The 19,686-nt window shown below is 49.8% G+C and overlaps 2 protein-coding genes across 3 annotated transcripts; both read left to right on the top strand.

Annotated features, from left to right (window-relative positions):
* The first annotated feature begins 218 nt into the window (after window positions 1-218).
* UBE4A (ubiquitination factor E4A) lies at window positions 219-13,300 on the top strand. The gene is made up of 19 exons (XM_082777957.1): window positions 219-416; window positions 586-762; window positions 1,584-1,696; window positions 2,335-2,487; window positions 2,593-2,752; window positions 3,148-3,350; window positions 3,899-4,090; window positions 4,743-5,076; window positions 5,336-5,462; window positions 6,653-6,960; window positions 7,279-7,411; window positions 8,315-8,502; window positions 9,020-9,120; window positions 9,237-9,350; window positions 10,239-10,413; window positions 10,553-10,733; window positions 11,327-11,474; window positions 11,998-12,155; window positions 12,935-13,300. The coding sequence occupies exons 1-19, from the start codon at window positions 296-298 to the stop codon at window positions 13,071-13,073; spliced, it is 3,225 nt and encodes a 1,074-aa protein (XP_082634083.1). The 5' UTR covers window positions 219-295; the 3' UTR covers window positions 13,074-13,300.
* Window positions 13,301-13,698: 398 nt separating this feature from the next.
* Window positions 13,699-17,138, top strand: ATP5MG (ATP synthase membrane subunit g). 2 transcript variants are annotated; one of them, XM_082777958.1, is made up of 3 exons: window positions 13,699-13,936; window positions 14,076-14,269; window positions 14,302-14,511. In XM_082777958.1, exons 1-3 carry the CDS (start codon window positions 13,873-13,875, stop codon window positions 14,494-14,496), a joined length of 453 nt encoding a protein of 150 aa, XP_082634084.1. In that variant the 5' UTR covers window positions 13,699-13,872; the 3' UTR covers window positions 14,497-14,511. The 2 variants fall into 2 exon arrangements, with proteins under 2 accessions (XP_082634084.1, XP_082634085.1); XM_082777959.1 differs by lacking the exon at window positions 14,302-14,511 and adding an exon at window positions 16,953-17,138 and having other exon boundaries at window positions 13,798-13,936; window positions 14,076-14,236.
* The last annotated feature ends 2,548 nt before the right edge of the window (window positions 17,139-19,686 follow it).

Below are 19,686 nucleotides of genomic sequence, written 5' to 3' on the forward strand. Positions count from 1 at the left end.
AATAAATAAATAAATGAGGAAGAGACAGCCCAGGCGGGTCGTGCAGCACCGTGTTTATTACCGTATGCAAATGAGGTGATTAATATGCAACATGCTAATCCCACCGGCCACGCCCCCCACCACACACACAGCGCCTGCAGTTGCCCTCCCGCCCGCCAGGGGGCGCTGCAGCCCCCCCCCCCTCCAGCTCCCGCCCCGCGCCCCCTGATGCCGTCAGGCGCTGAGGCGCGGCGGGCGCTGAGGCGGCAGCGGCGGCGGCGGCCCCGGGCCCGGCTCGGCCCGGCTCGGCCCGGCCATGACGGACCGGGAGAACAACAACAGCATCTCCGCCAACCCCTTCGCCGCCCTCTTCAGCTCGCTGGCCGACGCCAGGCAGTTCGCAGCCGGACAGAAGCAGCAGCCGAGGCCGCTGGCAGGTCGGGAACGGGACCGGGATTGGGACTGGGGACGCGGGGGGGGCCCGGGCAGGGCCTAGCGGGGGGCTGCGGGGCCTTGACGGGGCCACAGCGCTGTGGACGGGGCTGTTCTGGCGCTCGGTGGCGGTTCTGGAGCTTTTTTGGGCAGCTCCCGTGCTCGGTCCCGCAGGTGAGGAGACCTCGGCCAGCCAGGATGACTCCGACAACAGCGTCTCCGAGAGCCTGGATGACTGCGACTACTCGGTGGCGGAGATCAGCCGCTCGTTCCGCTCGCAGCGGGAGCTGTGCGAGCAGCTCAACATCAACCACATGATCCAGAGGATCTTCCTCATCACCCTCGATAACAGTGAGTGCTGGTGGCGGGTGGCTCGGCTCTACGTGGCTGGTGTTGGCCTGTCGTTGCCGTGGTTTGCTTGGTGAAGGCATTGCGGGGCCCTGAGGAGCTCAGCGCTGTGCCTGTGCTGGTGGGGAGCAGCCTGGGAGAAACGCTGGGTGGAGAGCAGCTGGCCTGGAAGCGTGCAGCTGGTTATCTCGTGTGCCCAAAGCCTTGAGCAGGGTTCCTGTGTTTGCTTTTGACTTGTAAGGATCAGAGGAGGCAACGTTATGCAGCTGCTGAGAGACTGTTTCTGCCTCTGTCTCCTAAAAACACTTCTGAGAGCCAGCGCTTGTGAGCGTCTTCAGCTGCATGGGGCCAGCAGAGGCAGCACTCAGCATTTCTGAGCTGGCCCAAGGTGGCCCCGCTGGCAGCAGCATGCTGAGAAGCTTCTGCTTTTTCTGCAAAGTGCAGCCCCTCAGGGCAAGGACGTGAACAAGGAAACTCCATGGGAGCTTAGGCTCTCGTAGTAGCCCCAAACTGTTTTTTACTTGTGATATCAGTGTAAGAGCGTGACTTCTAATAGTGTGCAGCATGACTTGTGTACTCGCAGAAGGGCTGTCTTGATGAGTTCCCGAGTGCACCATGCTTTGAGCAGAGGTGTGAGAACCCTCGCAGAAGCTTGTCAGGTCTACACAAAACTGGGTGGGAATGGTGGGAGAGGGGCAGGGCTTCCCTGCAGTAGCTGGTGGCAGACAGCTCTGCCACGGGCAGGATCCTGCCTGTAGGTTTCACTGCTTGCAGCTATGTTTTCTGTCAGCTTTGGGACAATAGATTATTTGTGTTTTCCTCAGGTGATCCCAGCATGAAAAGTGGAAATGGGATTCCAGCTCGCTGTGTGTATTTGGAAGAAATGGCTGCAGATCTGGATGACCAGGACTGGCTGGACATGGAAAACATCGAGCAGGTACGGTTGCTGCATGTCTCACTTCTCACACAGACTGATGGCTGTCCAGACAGAAATGGTGTAGCTGCTGTGAGTGATGTGCTGATAGCTCCTGATGGAACTCTTTGAACTCCCCACTCACAACTAGGATTTTGAGTGTTTTCTGTTTGAGACAGGATGTCCTACAGCAATGGCGACAAGAAATGAGAGCCTTTTATGTGCGTTCTGTTTTTAAAAACAAACAAAAATGCATTTGTGTAGTTCTGTGTAGTTATCCTGACAGTTGACAACTTCCCAGTAATCAGCACGATGAGGCTTTTAGATCTTCTCTTTACATTGGGAACAGCAATTAGGTATCTTTCCTCGCAAAGTGTACCCAGTGCATCCGGAGTGAAGGCTGTCTGCCAAAGCAGAGCGTGGAGCTGCTAGTGAGAGTTCCCTCAAACTGTCACCGCTCTGGAAGGTGGTTGGAGATATTGTTAGCTTAGCACTTAAGCGAGTCTGAGGATTCTCAGGCTGGTACTCTTACTTAATAGTTACAGAGAGCTCCTCTGGGCAGAAATAGTTTAGCCTAAGATGATAAGGGATTTATTTTTAAGTGATTTTTCTTCTCTCTCCTGGGACTGTTTCACTTTCAGCCTATTTTTGCTTGCGTCTAGGCACTGTTCACCCGCCTGCTGCTGCAGGAGCCTGGAAACCACCTGATTTACATGACCTCTGCCAGCACACAGAACCTCTCTGCAGATCGGGACGCGGGGGAGAAACAAATTCTACGCTACCTCTATGCCTGTTTCCAGAGGGCAAGAGAAGAGGTGGGTGGACGTTTCTGAGAGAGGAGAAAACTTTGTTATCCAGACACATTTTAATGGTGAGAAGTGGGTACACGATCCCAGATCCATCTTGTCGTTTCTGTGCAGATAACCAAGGTTCCAGAGAACTTGCTGCCCTTTGCTGTGCGCTGCCGAAATCTGACTGTGTCAAATGCTCACACTGTTCTCCTTACCCCAGAGATTTATGTCAACCAGAATGTGTATGAGCAGCTGGTGGACCTGATGCTGGAGGCACTGAGAGGGGCACGTAAGTATGACTAAACTTGATGATGGCTTAGTGCTGTAAGGTTTCTGTTAGTGTTGTAAGGCTTCTTAATTTGTTCTAGCTGCGTTTTTCTGTAAGTGCATTCAGCCCTCTGAGTGTTTGCACTTTGCAGTTTGGGTGGTAGTGAGCTCTCCTCTCTCCACTGAAGAAGTGGCTGTAAAAGAGACTGAATTCTTGTCTCTAAGCAAGCCAAGGACATCTTAACGTAGGTAAAGCCTGAGGAACGAATATTGTGGCTTGAGTGAAGCTTTGGCTCCCTCCGTTGTTAAAAGGAAGGTGAAAGGGAGAGCTGTGCTTAGGTAGCAGGGTGTGCATGCTCTTGAGCTCTGGCTGCAGTGAGGATCTATTGTCTGTAACGGTCTCGTATCCCTTGCTAGATTTTGAAGACATGACTGAGTTTCTCGAGGAGGTCATAGAAGCCTTAACAATGGATGAGGAAGTGCGGACATTTGGGGAAGTCATGATTCCAGTCTTCGATATTTTACTGGGCAGGATCAAGGACTTGGACCTTTGTCAGATCCTGCTCTACACCTACCTGGATATGCTCCTCTACTTCACAAAGCAGAAAGATATAGCCAAGGTAGGTGTCCTAGCCTTACGAAGAGCTAGGAACTTCTCTGTCTTATGCAGAAACCCCACGGGTTGCAATAGTATAATCCTAGCGGTGTTCAGTGAATGCTTCTCTAGCATCGCTCAAAGACAAGAGGTAGAAGAAGTGAAATCACAGTTTTCATGTGACTGCAGGGTGGTAGATGGTAGTTATGCAAAGAAACACTTCCAATGTACCTGTAACATTCTGCCCAATGGCTGATGACTTATCCCTTATATATATTTCAATGACGGGCTGGTTGCTTCTTGTTCTCTTTTCCTTTTTAGAAGTTTGTTACCATTAGTGTAATTCTGATATTCCAGTTAGACTTGTGTGTACCCAATATGATCTACTTGGTCACTCTCAGATTCTGCTTACAGGGATACATTTAGATGATCTAGCCTGTTCGGTTCAAACCAAAAGTGCAGTGTAACAACTCGTGTGTACCCTTAGTCCTCTTAGTCTCTGATTGGTTGGCCTAAACCCATAGTTTTTAGTGGGATTTTATAAAAATGTCAGCATCTTCATCTGTTCCCTAGGTATTTGCAGGCTATATTCAGCCCAAGGATCCTAACAATGGACAGATGTATCAGAAGACTTTGTTAGGCGTCATTTTAAATATCTCCTGTTTGCTAAAGACTCCTGGTGTAGTAGAGAATCACGGCTACTTCTTGAATCCATCCCGATCCAGTCCACAAGAGATCAAGGTGCAGGAATCCAACATCCATCAGGTGGGGCTGAAGTGTAATACTGCTGTATTGGAAATAATCTGACTTAAATATTGTAAGCACTGTGAATTGTTTTTCAGTTCCTGTCCTGTAATTGAGACACAGACTCACTAGCAGATAAAATGACAGGCAACACTCACTCTGTATTTGAGATTAGCTTCCCTCCTGAGATCAGCAGTGCTTGGAGGATCTTAAAGATTATTTCAGAAGATAGAGCAAAGCATCACAAATCAGAACATAAACACAGTTCTTGTTCTACAGGGAAGGATGCTCAGGTGCGGGAGTTTGTCCCAGAGTGGGATTCCCAGCCATGCATTCTTTTAGGGTCATTGTTTCTGCCAGAAATGTGCAAAGAATTTTGCTTTTATTTCCTCATGAAACAACTTGCTCTTGGCTATGCTTTTGAGTGTGTCCCTAATTATTCTTTCCTGGCGGCCTCAGGATTTGACCTTTTCATAACATGTCTGATGGGTGATTGATATAGATGTCATGACTTTGAGGAAAAAAAATCTTTAAAAAATTTTCTTTGAAAATCCTGCCTTTCAAGAGTAAGATGCAGTCTGGACCTGTGACAGCTCCAGCATTAATGACAGGACAGGCAAAAGATGCCTTTCTAACAACGACTCCTTCAAACATGCTCTGTTCCCTCTAACAGTTTATGGCCCAATTCCACGAGAAGATCTACCAGATGCTCAAGAACCTGTTGCAGTTGTCTCCAGAAACAAAGCACAGGATTTTGTCCTGGCTGGGAAACTGTCTCCATGCTAATGCAGGCCGTACCAAAATTTGGGCTAATCAGATGCCAGAGATCTTCTTCCAGATGTATGCCTCAGATGCCTTCTTCCTGAATTTGGGAGCTGCACTCCTGAAGCTGTGTCAGCCCTTCTGCAAACCAAAATCTCCTAAGCTGCTAACCTTTAATCCTACTTACTGTGCCCTAAAGGAGCTGAATGAAGAGGAGAGGAGGAGTAAGAATGTACATATGAAAGGTATGCCCAAAACCTGTGGGAATAAGTGAATTAGACAGGGGATCTCTGCAGTTCCCTACCTCTCCCAGCGGTGCACCCTTGCTGTACACCAGTAAAGGGAGAGAGAAAAGAAGCATTAGAGGGGAGTGAAGGAAGAACTGAATACAAATAAAACACTGCCCAGCATCACCTGCAGTCATTTCATTTTATCAGTCTTCAGCACTCTTTCCTTACCAATGCTCCTGGGTAGGACTTAATGCAGAGATGTTTTTAATTCTAGGTTTAGAGAAAGAGACGTGTTTGATACCTGCTGTGACTGAGCAAGAGCCAGAGTTTGCAAACAGCTACAATCTGGTGACAGAAAACCTGGTCCTAACACAATACACCCTTCACTTAGGATTTCACAGGTAATGGTTATGCAACTGTATGAGTGTTCTTAAGGAGCTGATCTCTGAGGTGTTAGATGTGCTACCAAGGCATGCACTTTGCAAAAATAGTATCTGATATTCAGAAAGAATGTGGATGTTAAAGCTGTAGCTAAATGATTGCTCCCAGCACTGTTTTGTATTGGTGTACGGTTACATAAATTTTTACTAAATACTCAAAACCTAGAGTGAGACACTTGAGTTGCCGAATGCCTTTCACAGTATGTTTCGAGTGACCATTGAGCATCGGGCTGACTAATTCTGTGAAGAAATTCTGTTCGCTTGTGTTCAGTCAAAGCTGACAGGAGTCCATGTTATTTATAGTGTCTTAACAGCTCAGCTCCATGCTGGATTGGCATGGCTCAATCAGTTCTCAGACCTTCTCTTGGAGAACAGGCCTGTGTCCATTTGCTTATCTGCTAGAGAGCATCTGAGTAGCAGAGCACCTGCCCAGTGTGAAGTGTCTGAACTGGCCCACTAAATGGATTTTAATTGAAACAGAAATGCAAGGTAACTGGCTGTTTCCAGGAAACCGTTTTCTGGACACCAGAATGCACTGTTTTTCTTAGTCTTCTGCAAATTGTTGCCTGGATACTATGAGGTCACTGCTGATCCGAGCCTAGTCCCCTTCTGGTTTATTATCTAAATATAGAAATAGATGAAAAAGTTATGCAAGTGGCTTGTTGCTGGGAAACTGAAAATGTCACCTCACAGGCATCTCCAAGGCTTACCCACTCCCTGACCTTGGTAATCTAACAAGGTTTGCAGCTGCGTAGTCTCGTTATCTGCTCTGCTGAAGAGTGTTTCATGGGAGCTGTTGGTTTACCAGGCTGCGTAACAGACTTCTTTGGCTCCTCAGGAGGATACCTTATCCTCCCAAGTGGTGGCTTGCCTTTCTTCAAGTGCTTCCTGCTGCTGGCCCCCAAGCGGATTATCTGCAGGAAATAGTTTGAATTGAGAGTACACTTGCTGCGTTGCAGCCTCCCTGCTGCTCAGAGAGGGAAGCAGCACACCTGGTCAAGCTGGCAACGTTTCGAAGTCTTGCAGTGGCAGCTGCACAAAACATCTCTCACAGTGTGTGGTGACTTGTGTTTCACTTAGGCAGTCTGTACCAAACTTATTTGCATCTTGTCTGGTGTCTTCCTCACCTTTTTTTTTTTTTTTTTTTCTAGGTTGCATGACCAGATGGTAAAGATAAACCAAAGCCTTCACCGCCTGCAAGTAGCATGGCGAGAAGCTCAGCAGAGTTCTAGCCCTGCTGCTGACAGCCTCAGGGAGCAGTTTGAACGCCTGATGACCATCTATCTCTCCACAAAGACAGCGATGACAGAGCCACAGATGCTGCAGAACTGCCTGAATCTGCAGGTGTCCATGGCAGTTCTCCTGGTGCAGCTGGCGATAGGAAACCAAGGGACTGAGCCTCTAGAGCTGACATTCCCATTGCCAGGGGTGGAAAACAGTGCATTGGCCTACGTACCAGGTGAAACCGCTTCTCCTGCTGCTTTGTGGCTGCTGTACGTGAGGGTCTGAATCTAAAGTGACTTAAAGTGATGCTCTGCACTTGAGCAGGGTGTAACATCAACAGATAGCTGCTGGGTGTCACCCTGATAGGTGAAGTGAATCCAGTGCATAACAAGTTTCATCAAGCTGAGTATTCGTTGTGATCGTGGTGTTCTAATACAACTACTTAGTTCTAGAAACTTAATCAGAATCAGGGAGGTAAGCTAAGTACATGAAAGGCCAGAAAGCAGGCTGTGAGCTGCACAAGGAGGAATTAATATGCAATCTCTGTTCACAGAATTCTTTGCAGATAATTTGGGCGACTTCTTCATTTTCCTGCGACGCTTTGCTGATGACATTTTGGAGACTTCTGCAGATTCTCTGGAACATATCCTCCACTTTGTTACTGTTTTCATGGGTGATGTGGAGAGGTATGTACAGCTCCAGTTGTAAGCCCTTTATGCTCTTCTGCCAAGCACCTGGGTAGAACCAAGGAAGTGGATATTGTTAGAGATGTCTTGAGATTTAGTTTATAAATCTGTAATTTGCTTTAACTCATTGAAAAAAAATAAATTATGTTCATAGAAGTCACAAGAAACTTCCTGAAGGACTTGGGTTTCACATGAGGCACAAATAGGATTGTGTCTAAAAACTCGGTCTGTCATACTACGCAGGAGCTTAGGCAGATAGAACCAGTGAACACTACGTGAGGAAAGTGGAGATTTCGCTTACTAGAGAGCTTTTTGCATGTATACTGTCCCCACTAATCTGGGCTGGCCCTGGAAGATCTAAGTTGTAGTTCATCTTGGCAGTAATCCAGAGCCTGACCTTGGGCAGCCTGTTCAGCTTCTGCCCCACAGGTGCAGTAGAGAATTATGCCTTCACCTTGCTCAGTGTCCTGTCATGCACTGGAAAGCAAGCTCAGCAGGCGAGGGACTTTGGACTTTCAGAATAAATAGGAAACAAGTCATTGGGCAACAAGTACAAAGCCGGGCTGACAAGTCGTGTTTGCTCAGGGAAGCTACAGCTGACAAGCAAGCATGGCTTGCCAACAGTACGCCCTGCCAGAATTCTGTTCCGTGAGGGATGGAAGCAACAGCTTTGATATTTCCCGTACCTGTTCCCCTTTCTGTCTGAGATTTAATTATGGGTGCTGACTGCCTGCATTCTTCCTGTGGCTCTGGGCAGCTCAATGCCAGCATCAGTTTTACAATAGTTCGCAACAACTGGCTGCTCCTCTATGGATGGGCACAGCTCCTGGAGCATTTTCACTACAGTTAAGTCCCCCCTGCGGCCCTCGTGCCATGCTGAATTTGCATTTTTTTCTCTTGCAGAATGAAAAATCCTCATCTGCGAGCCAAGCTGGCAGAAGTGCTGGAAGCTGTGATGCCTCATTTAGATCAGGTCCAAAATCCACTCGTCTCCAGTGTGTTTCATCGCAAGCGAGTATTCTGCTCTTACCAGCATGCTGCCCATCTTGCTGAGGCACTTATTAAAGTCTTTGTGGATATCGAGTTTACTGGTAGGTGTGAAAGGGGAAGAGGTGCCTTCCTTCTGCAAAGTCTGTAGCGGGATGACTTTGGGTTGTGGAGTACTTCAGTAAAAACAGATGAATCTTTATGTTGTGTGGAATTGCTCAAGTGTTTTAGACAGAAAGCATTCCAGCAAAGCGCTGGTCTTTCCAAACTTCTGACTTGTGCAGGACTACATTGGCTATTGTTCCTGGCTATTGTTCCACAGACCTTGCTTGCCATGCTCTGTGGCTGCTTGGTGCTAGTATGGTCACGGCAGTGCTCACATTCACTGGAAACTGCTGAACTTCTTTTGTTGAGGAAGCAACAGAGAAAATTGTGCTCTGACCGCTTGCTGGCTGTTGACGCATTCAGCGCCCCAGCTGCGTGCACTGGGAGGTCAGAGTTTTAGCTTTCTGAAGAAAACGCAGCCTGCTCCCACGCAGTGCTAAACAAACATTGGAAAGGAATTTAAAATCCTTCTCCGTGCCCACAGCCAATTTGCAATGCTCTTCTGCTTGTGTCTAGGTGACCCACATCAGTTTGAACAGAAATTTAATTACCGACGTCCAATGTACCCCATCCTGAGATACATGTGGGGCACAGATTCCTACCGACAGAGCATAAAGGTAAGGCAAGAGGCATACATGTAAGCATGCATATCTAGCTCTTTATGCAATATATGGATTTGTGTCTTGCAGGTTGGAGTGTGGCAGAGCATTAACCGTTTTGTTGTTGTTTGCAGGCTTTGGCTGATTATGCCTCAGAGAACCTAGAGGCAATGAATCCCCCTCTCTTCTTGCGCTTCCTTAATTTGCTTATGAATGATGCCATTTTCCTGTTGGATGAAGCCATACAGGTAGGGTTTACTACATGTGCTGCAGGCATCATGTAGCAACCAGTTCTCACTCACTTGAAGATGGCTCGTTACAATATTGACCCACATTCTGAGTTTTGGTAAAGGTATGCAGTTGTGACCCTTTTCAAATACTCTGTACCTTTTTCTTCCTGAATGGGCCCCTGTCAGAGTGGAAAAGGCAGTATCTGAGGTCTTGCCATTGAGTTTCACAGGGCAGTGAGAATACAAAAGCATTATAGGACAAGTGAACTTTTATTTATAGCTTCCTCCAGTTTTGGAATCTTAATTAACTCGTGGTATTCCAGTCTTGAAAAATCCACTTCTTTTTTCTGCCTGTCTCACCTGAGATAAGGCAGATCAGCAGTGGGACTTGTTGCTTTCTGTTAACGTTACCTAGATGTGTTAAACAGGAGTTAGCCGTAGGAAAGTCTGTGGGATTATACTGATTCACCAGAGGAGATAGTCTGGGAAGTGGATGCTCTCTATGCTTAGCACCTAAAGCTGTGGTGAACATCTATGATGACGGTTTTTTTCCTTCCTTGGTTCAGAAAACTTCTGTCTGTGCTTGTAGGTTGCAGACTGAAGGTACTGTGTGTGAGGAGCAACCTCAACTTCTTTAATCAATACTCGTTAAGACGTTTTGTTTTTTAACACCTCCCTGATAGCGCTCTTGGGCATGGAGGGAGCAGTCTGGGTTAGCTTCTGTAGCCTATTTACCTGCCTATTCTCCCGAGGCTGCTGTAGGAGACATCTTACTTGTTTCTCTAACAAGCACGTGCCTCTTCTGTGCCCTGAGGTGATTGCCTGGCGGAAAGGAAAGCATTCTACTTAATAAAGCTGTGTACTCAGGCTGCTGCTCCCATGCTCTTCCCTGCTGTGTTGTTACAGTACCTCAGTAAGATTAAAGTTCAGCAGATAGAGAAGGACCGCGGTGAGTGGGACAGCCTGTCCCAGGAGGCTCGTCGGGAGAAGGAGTCAAGCCTGCAGATGTTTGGTCAGCTGGCTCGCTTCCATAACATCATGTCCAATGAAACCATCGGGACTCTGGCCTTCCTGACATCAGGTAGGGAGAGCAAATCCTGTCTGCTGGGAGCTGTAGAGCAGCATTGCCTGGGAATCAGGGGGGCCTAATTCAGTTTAAGGATTGTCAGAGAGGGACTGGATTACTGTGAAGCTCAGGGAACTATTGGTTTCTGTTCCAGAAATTAAGTCCCTGTTTGTGCATCCTTTTCTTGCTGAGCGCATCATCTCCATGCTAAACTATTTTCTTCAACACCTGGTTGGCCCTAAAATGGGAGCTTTGAAAGTCAAGGATTTCAGCGAGTTTGACTTCAAACCGCAACAGCTAGTTTCTGACATCTGTACGATCTACCTGAACCTTGGGTATGTGACAAGGGAGAGCTGGAGGTGGGATGTCAGGAGGTGCTTGTGGAGAGTGGCAGCCTTTGGGTACTTGGACTTGAGACTCTTATGAGTGTAAACAGGATTTTGTCTTCTGTTGGACGCTGATGCTTGGAATTAAGTGGAAATCTGATTTGGCCTAAAGTGGGACTTGCTGGGACATGCACACCAGTGTTTGCACTGGGATGGGAACTGTAGCTGGAGTCAGGTGAAGATCGGGAGCAGCAGAGCTCTGTAGCCTCCTTTGCCACAAGGTGGGAGTGTTTTCCAGCAAGACCAATGTGAACAGAAGTCCGTAACGGACCTTTCAGAAGCGCAGTGTGCTCATTTGTAATAACTTCTAAATTATGCAGGGAAGTCAGCTGCAACTTGATAGGAATGGAAGTTGAGCATAATAGCAGTTAAATGTGTAAATTGGGTCTCTCTGGAAAAGACCTAGGAAAACTGCTTAGTCACAGTCAAGGTTTTCTCTGGTTTTCATGTCTCTCAACATGAAAACTGTTGGGGGGACTGTGTGTTGCAGCCTGATAAATAAGAATTGTTAAACTCTTCTTCTCATTTACCTTGTGGTTCAGGGATGAAGAAAATTTCTGTGCCACTGTCCCCAAGGATGGACGTTCCTATTCACCAACACTCTTTGCCCAGACAGTAAGGGTTCTGAAGAAAATCAATAAGCCTGGCAATATGATAGTGGCTTTCAGTAACCTGGCTGAGAGGATCAAGGTGAGAGGTGGAGGGAATAAAAGCCAAGAAAAAGAAATGCAGTTGGCATCCTTTTCCATCTGTTTATCGCTGCATCTTTGCTGTGAGGCTGCAGTTCTGGGAAATGGTGCTTGATATGAGGCACCAGGCTGGGCAGCTGAGAAGGCTCCTTTCTGGTGTGCACCTGTAAATGTTATAGACAATTCAAGAACTGGATGCTACGGATGTATAAGCATGCAGGGTGAAAAACAAAATGTGTGGCTTACGGCAACGCCTGGGCTTCCTGACTACCAGTGTGTTAACTTCCAGTAGGAAATCAGTGTGTCAGAGCTCAGGCTCTCAGACCTGAGCTACATTTTTGCATATTTCATGTGACCCTGTTAAATAGCCATTGCCTTGACCAGCTGTGATGTTTTTATGTTCTAGCAAGGCTTTTTTTCAGTCATGGTGATGCCTCACTACTAGTTAGGAGTAAACCTGTTTTTAAATGAAGTGGAACAGCACTGAGAAATCTTGTGCTTTAAAAGCTGTGTGTGCTTGCCAGTCTCTTGCAGACCGTCAGCAGCAAGAAGAGGAGACGTACGCAGATGCCTGTGATGAGTTCCTGGATCCTATCATGAGCACTCTGATGTCGGACCCGGTAGTACTGCCGTCGTCCCGTGTCACCGTGGATAGGTCAACCATAGCCCGGCACCTGCTCAGGTACGAAACGTAGGCTTAACTGCGTCTGTGGGTCAGGTTCAGCTTCCTTTGTCACCGACTGTTCTTTGTGCCAGTGACTTGTGCTTTTCCAAGTTGGAAGCTTGGGATGGGGTGGGTACACATCTGCAGTCTCCCTCACTCCCCAGTTTTCCAGTTTGCTCTGAAGTCCAGGGCTTTAATGATTCTGTGTTCAGAATCACCTGGAACCTGGTCTCAAGTGTGGCTTTGCTGAAATAAGTTCCAGACATGATGAAAAGTGTTTAACGTGTTTCTTCTGACTTTAGCCTGGAGATGGAAGTACAGAACAGATTATGCACATGCTGCCTTTAGTGAGGGACAGTTTGGTTATTGGATGCAGATATTTATATGTCACTCTTGTCTGGGTTTTTCACTAAATATATCTCAAGTTTTGGATTACAATGGAATATGAAAGAGTGCCTTTTATTGCTTAAAGCTGTAAAAGATTTCAGCGTTTTGTAAGAGACGATGTGCTGACCTTGTTCAATGTGGTGTGGTTTTACTTTCTTGGAACACGCCCCATGCTCCTTGTTCATCCTCGCTGTCCTGGGCCCTACAAATGAAGTAGCCTGTGTGCATCTGCAGCTCCTCCTTCTGGGGGATGTCTATCGCTCACCTGATGTTATCCAGCAACACCTGGGCTCAGTGTTGGCTGATGAAGTTCACTTAATAGCAGGAAGATCACGCCAGTCTTCGCAGCCTTACTACTTTTATTCTAGCAAGGAGACGGTTGAAGTAATCTCCTCACTGCTCTCTTTCAGTGATCAGACGGATCCTTTTAATCGGAGCCCCCTCACTATGGACCAGATTAGACCAAACACGGAGCTGAAAGAAAAGATCCAGCAGTGGCTTGCGGAGAGGAAAAAGCAGAAGGAGGACTTGGAGGACACACTGAATTGAGAACAAAGTTCTACATCCCCAGACATGCAATCAGTCGTTGGCAGGACAATTGTCTTGTAAGGGTGGTGGTGGGTGCTCCAGAGCATCTGTGAACCTTGCCACGTGAATGAAGAACGCATCCAGTGCATTGCGCCACGTCTGGAATCTCTCCTAGTACCTTCTCTTTTACCCCTTACTCTGTCTTTCCTTTCAAGACTTACTGTTTAATACTAAGAATTTCCACTGCACTACAGCTTCCTAGCCTCTGCATCCTGGGAAGATTCAGCCTCTTCTGATTGTCCTGGTGCCCTGGCCCTCTATTCATTGCTCTTTGTGTTGGCTGTTTCTAATGGCCGCGTGACCTTTCCTTTGCTCCCCCACCCTCTGTCCTGTTGTTTAGCCTGTGTAATCATACTCAATGTCAAAAGGATGCCTCTGCATCTGCAGCAGCTCTCACCTGGAGATGTGGGAAAGGACAGTTCCGCGTGTTTGTACAGGCTGACCGCGCGCCAGGGCTTCTTTTTACAGTGATACATAAGAACAAGGGGTGATGATAAATAGGAACAAGGGGTGATGAATTGCAATACTTGGCTTACAGCCGCCTGGGGAGGGCTAGTGGCCATGGGGCTGGAGGGTGACCATGAGGCTGGGGCTTTTTCCAGCTCCCAGCGCCGGCCGAGGCGGACCCGGGTCTCGAACCCGCGTCCCGGGGAGTTGCCGCTCCCCGCCCCGCCCCGCCCACGTGGTGCGGGGTCCCGGTGCCGTTGCGCATGCGCGGCGGGGGCGGGGCGGGGCCGTGCGGCGGGGGTGACTTTGAGGCATGGCGCAGGCGGCGCAGCGCCTCGGGCAGCGCCTGGCGGCCCGCGGCCCGCAGCTCCTCAGCGGTGAGACCGGGGGGGACCGGGGGGGGACGGAGGGGACCGGGAGGGGTTGGGGGAGACCGGGGGGGACCGGGGGAGAAGCGGGGGGGGGCCGGGAGCCGAGCCTGACGCCGCCCGTGCTGCCCCGGCCTCCCCCCCCCAGCTGCCGTGGCGTACTCCAAGCCTCGCCTGGCCACGTTCTGGTACTACGCCAAGGTGGAGCTGGCGCCGCCGACCCCCGGAGAGATCCCCAAGGCCATCGACAGCATGAAGGGGCTGGTCAGGAGCTTCCAGAGCGGCCGCCTGGCGCAGATCACCGTCAAGGTAAACCCCCCGGGGGTACCCGGGCCTTATCAGGCCCTTATCAGGCCATATCCAGCCCTTATCAGGCCATCCCCAGCCCTTATCAGCCCCATCCCCGGCCCAGACCTCACCGGGCTGCTCCCGGCCCTGTTCGCATTCACTCACAGGCAGCTCTCGGTCTGGGGTCTCCTTCGCGTGCCCTTGCAGATCCAGGGGTTTCTCCTCGTGGTCGCCTCTGCCGCTGTCTGTCTGCCACCCGTGTTTCTGAATGTGACCTTTGAGACTGTTAATTGCTGGTGCACGCCTAGGGTTGTTAGCAGTAAGGCATCAGACTCTTTTATCCATTCTCTCTGGTATCTGTTAAGAGCATTTCGAGCTGTATTTAACTCCCAGAGCATTACGTTATGGTGAGGCTTCAGATCTGTTCCGAACAGTTGTGGTTAGGCTTAAATTAGAGCAAAGACAGCGCCTGCCTTGGGGTGATGCTTGCAGAGATGGTGTTTTATGGCTAGGAGAGGTGAGCTGTAACGTGTGGCTCGTGCTGTCCTTGAGGGGTTCCTGCTCTAGCTGGACAGTCTCTAGTTCTGCTTATCTCATTAATCCTTGGTGCTGCAGTCTGAGACATGCTGCTCTCTGTTTCCAGCACGCTACAAGCACACGAAGGCGCTGTCTCAGTGCCCGTGTGTCCACCAGGGAGCTGAGACTGCATTTGGGTCTTCCCAGTCTGGCAGCTGAGCCAAAATCCTGCATTTTGGCTGTGTGGGTGTTCTTATCTGTCACGTGCTCCCCAAACCAGGAACAGATCTTTAATCGGTGTTAAAATCTGATCAATGGGGTGACTTGAGGGCAAGAGGGAACAAGTCAGACAGCACAAGTAAATTTGCCATCTCTCTGGAGAATCCCTGCTGCTTTAGATGAGGTTCTGGATAATGCTTGGGATCTCTCTGGCAAACTAAGGCTCGTGTTATTCGTTGTAACTGTTTCATCTTATTCTCCTTGTCAGCTTATTTTTCTTGTGTCAGTTTCCGCTGTTAAATTGGGCCCTCTGCTGCACATCTTGACGTATTCTTTTCTTCTCTCAGCCACCTACCCATGGACCTTTCCCTTTGTTTCTCCTCAGTCCTTCTAAAGAGCCATCCCGTTGCCTCAGTGCTCTGATTTCTTTCTGAGGCTTTTCTGCCCCCTTTTACCTGTTCCCTGCAGGAAAGCTTGATCAGACAAGCTTCCTGTCTCCTCCTCCTGCACCCTTTGAGATTATTTAGCACACTGAATTCCACATCTGGACAGAATTTCTGTTGTCAGCCTGCTCTGTGAGGGAACACGTGCAAGAATCACGTCCAGTGCTGTGATGCAGTCTCTTTAAACCTCACATGTGCAGTTCACAAATATATTTGGTGTATCGATAAAATCTTCAGCTTGCTCAGAGACACTGCTGGCTGTCGCTGCACCCCTGCCCAAGTAGCACCACGCGAGATCAGCCATCCCTGTGGTGCACCAGCCCATCCCTGAAGCCACGAGTAATGGCTGAGCCTGGAGATGAAAAGGCCCTGGCAAGTGCTTGTATAGCCTTATGTATGTAGGCTCCATTTGCCCAGGAGGAAGCTTTTTCCACACCCACAATTAAGACTGGACTCGTGCCTGATGAATTTCTGGTATTCCTCTCCATAGCCCTGTGAATTCAAATGCATTTAAACGACCTTGTCTTGCATATGAGCATCTTTCTGACTGTACCGAGCTCTTGTCTGGGCAACCAGCACGTAGCAATGAATCTGTAGTTGTGGAGCACGCCTCTTGTGGAGTGTTCCTTGTCTCAGTGCCCTTCTGTGCAGATTAGTTGGAAAGGGGGGTGAAGAATGCTGCTGTTACAGAGGAAGTAGCACAGCTGAGGTCAGTATTTACTTGCTAGGAAAGGAAGAGACAGGGGTGTTCTTCACAAACCTCCCAGCTTTCTGTCTTTGTGATACTGTTCCCCTGTTGACTTCCAAAAAAAAAATGATATATACAAAAAATTATATTTTTTTCTGGGTAAGCTGAGGGATAGAATAGTTCTGCTGCCTCTTCAGGCTCTGACAGTGGTAGTCTGTGAGCCACAGATGCTCAGCACACAGAGCAGTATTTTCCAAGACCTGGCTTCACTGCTGGCGTGCTAGCTTGATGTGCTTTGCTCGTGCCATGAAAACAAGTGAGCTGCTGTCAGTAATACTTGAAGTTCAAGGAATTTGAGTCAGGAGTTGGAAGTGTTACACTACTTGAGCTTTGTCTCACCTCTTCCACGTCTCGAACACAGCTGTTCTGTCGTCCCTTCTTGGCCCTCCATTATCTGCTCAAGTGAAGAGAGTGAGGTGACAGAGCTGTAGGTAACAGCTGTGTCCAGCCAAAGCTGGACAGAGAGAGACGTGTCATCAGTCCAACACATTGCTTGGCCTTGAAATTAGATTTATTTCCTGCAGATACGGTTTTAGAAATTATCTTCTTAAAGGGCTCTAATACAAACGCCAACTGAGGCTGTATTTACCATTTTAGAGCCCTTGTAACAATGTGGCCTGTTGAGGTGTGGGTGACCATAACAAACGCTAACTTGCACATCTGTTTTTTGCTTAAACTGTTGTCTTGCGAATTGGGTGACCACTTCGCTAGTCATGCATGGAGTTTGGTTACAGGAGCAAGGAAGGCAGCCGTTGCAGGAGCAAATGTTCTAAACTGTGTTGTGTTTTGTTTTTTGTTTTTTTTCTTTCAGGAAGCACTGAGGAACGGTTTGGTGGCCACAGAGGTGCTGATGTGGTTTTACATTGGTGAGATCATAGGCAAACGGGGCCTGATTGGATACAACGTCTGAAGACTCATCCTCAGTTACGCTGTTTGCTGCTGTGGCCCTGAGCCTGTTAGAGCATCTACATAAATAAAGCCAGGAGCTGATGTAGAATTGTTGTGGTCTTTTTGTGGTGGTTGGGACGTGAGCCTGTCTCTGATCTGGCAGCGTCACCAGTGGTGGAGAACGGCTTCTCTAACGCGTAGCTGCCTGAAGGGCAGCCCCCTCTGCACATCAGCACATGCTGGTTATGTGACTCCCTGTCCTCTGCCCCTTCCCCAAAACATGAAACGGTGTTAAAGCTGGCTTTGGTCAGCACTGCTGCTCAGCGTGATTCCTGTCCTAGTTCTTTGGGTAACTTCCGTGTGACTTCAGCTACAGCGGTATGGAAGTCTGGAGAGAAACCATTTCAAACTGACCACACAAATGCTTACACTTGTTTCTGAATATATCTCCCACCAGATAGTGGGAACCTAAAAGAAATTGTAGTATTTTAAGGTATCAAAAGATGTCTTGGCGCTGTGTATGTCACATGGTCTAGTGCATTTGTTTTGCATGGTTCTGGTTTGTGTTGAAACGTGTGGAAGCCTTCAAAGGTGAGCAGGCTGTACGTGTCAGCTCACAGCCGCCTAAAAGTGTGAGCTGTCCAGATGTTCACAAACTTGCTCAGTTTCGAACAACTTCAGTAGAACTATATAGAGCAACTTGGTAAGTTTAACTGCATCACGTCACGGTCCTCTTCTCTCAAGGTTTTCAGAAAATAATCTGCAAAAGGTCTCTGAAGCTGGCTATCTCATTTGAATGCGGCTTAACTGACTTATTGACTTAGAAAATGGTCTCATCAATATTGCTGCTTGGTGCTACTGCCTTTATACTGCTTACAGGCCCAGGGAAGGCAGAGTTTACTTTTCTGCCTGCAGCTGAGATGATTTTCCCAACACTTCAGGCCAGTAAGAACCCAGAGCCTGGGGGTGCCCTGAGGAAAGGGAACAGGAGAGCCTTCGGGGACGTGCAGCACTGCTGCCACAGGCAGCTTCAGAGCCAGCCAGCCGTGTACCTGTAGCAAGCAGCTGCATAGCTCAGGCCACAAGCTGAGGCAGCACAGGACCTATTCCACTTGGAGTCTAAGACATTTGGAGCCCTTTTTATGCAGTTTGCCAGGCGCTTTGTGGCTGAAATCCTCACCACCTGTGACCAAGGTACCAGTCACCTCGACGTGACGGATGAGGAAACAAAGGTTAAAAGAACTTGAGGGCTTCCATAGGTGAGTGCAGCAGGAGCTGGGCTTCCATGCTCCTGTCCAGGCTACCCTGCTTCAAGCAAGGCACAGCACTTGCAGAAGTGTGGCTCCGCAGCTCTCCTGCCTCCTGTCCCCCACTGCTCTGCTCTGTGTCCAGGTGAGATGCTGCAGGGAAACGTGGTGAATCCCCAGTGTGGCTGTACAGGGTGGGTCTGAGGTGTTCAAGGAGCCTGTTACACGGATAAGGTGTGGTTACTGTGAAGGAAAGGACTCATTTCTTCTGCCTCTGAATGACAGCCCTGTGACCTGTCCCTGGTAGTTCCTAGTTTCCTATCCCCAGCAGCCAGCTGTGAGGGGGACCTGTTGGGCCTCTTGGGGAGGCTGCAGCACACCCACTACTGAGGGATGTGTCAAATTTGGGATTAAAAGTGTGACTGTGATCTGCAGGTTTCATCAAGGAGCCTACCTGAAAGCAAGTCTGCAAGATCCTGTCCCACTCAGAGCGTGGTGTGCCTGTGCCTCTCGTTCCTCCCCAGGCTGTGCTGCTCTCCCCAGCTTGCAGGCACTCGCACACAGCCCCAATTTGACAGCAGCGGGCCCTGCGCTGCAGCTCACACACCAGTGCTGGGCTGCAGGGGCTGTCACATCCCTTCACTTGCAACATCGGCTTAAACGTGACTGGTAAAGGATGAGAGCGCTTGGAACCACTCCAGTCCCCTTCACGCTCCCTGGCGAGACAGCACCCGTCTTATTTTAATAGACATCTTCCTCCTCCCTGGCAGTCCTGACGAGCACCCACCCCTCTGCTCCCACAGCAGCTCCGCCGCCGTGCGCCCAGCGTGAAACAAACAGCACGGGCAGCTCTGCTGAGCGGGGCAGCTACTGTCCGCCGGCTTTGGCAGCCGGGGAGCCCCCTGGGGCCCGAACCTTCCCCTCAGGCAGCAGGTAGGCCGCGGGGGCCCGCACCGACGGCTGCTCGTTGCTGAGGCGGCGGCGGGAGGCGCTCGGGGCCGGGCCTGCTCGCACCTACCTGCGGGGCCGGGCCGGGGATGGGCCGGGGGTGCCCTTTGAGGCCCGGGGCCGGTCCCCGGAGCTGGGCAGGGCTCGTTTACGCCTCGTTTATGCCCCACGAGCGGTCCCGGGCGGCGGCGGCGCCTCACGGCCCGCGCCGCGCGTCACGGCGGGCGGCCGCCGCGCTATGCAGGGCGGGGGGCCGCGCCGGGGGCCGCGCCCGGGACCCTGGATATCGCCCGGCGTTCTGCAGGCCCGGCGGCGGGCGGGCGCGGCTTAGGCGCGTTCCGGGGCGGCGGCGCGGCGGAGCCCCGCAAGCTGAATGCCGGCCTCCCTTATGCAGGCCCCGCGCGGGCCGGCGGAGCGCTATGCAGGGCGCGGGGCGCGGCCCGGCCCCGCTCTCTGGCTCGT

This window comes from Aythya marila (assembly GCF_965140915.1).
Source record: "Aythya marila genome assembly, chromosome: 23".
Lineage (NCBI taxonomy): Eukaryota > Metazoa > Chordata > Aves > Anseriformes > Anatidae > Aythya > Aythya marila.

What these genes read in the sequence shown, in the direction of transcription:
- UBE4A (XM_082777957.1), top strand. Translation starts at nt 296, where the DNA reads ATGACGGACCGGGAGAACAACAACAGCATCTCCGCCAACCCCTTCGCC. An exon ending in CTTCACTTAGGATTTCACAG is followed by an intron (nt 5,463 to 6,652) that starts GTAATGGTTATG and finishes TTTTTTTTCTAG; the next exon opens with GTTGCATGACCAGATGGTAA. An exon ending in TCTGGCCTTCCTGACATCAG is followed by an intron (nt 10,414 to 10,552) that starts GTAGGGAGAGCA and finishes TTTCTGTTCCAG; the next exon opens with AAATTAAGTCCCTGTTTGTG.
- ATP5MG (XM_082777958.1), top strand. Translation starts at nt 13,873, where the DNA reads ATGGCGCAGGCGGCGCAGCGCCTCGGGCAGCGCCTGGCGGCCCGCGGC. An exon ending in CGGCCCGCAGCTCCTCAGCG is followed by an intron (nt 13,937 to 14,075) that starts GTGAGACCGGGG and finishes TCCCCCCCCCAG; the next exon opens with CTGCCGTGGCGTACTCCAAG. An exon ending in GGGTACCCGGGCCTTATCAG is followed by an intron (nt 14,270 to 14,301) that starts GCCCTTATCAGG and finishes AGCCCTTATCAG; the next exon opens with GCCATCCCCAGCCCTTATCA.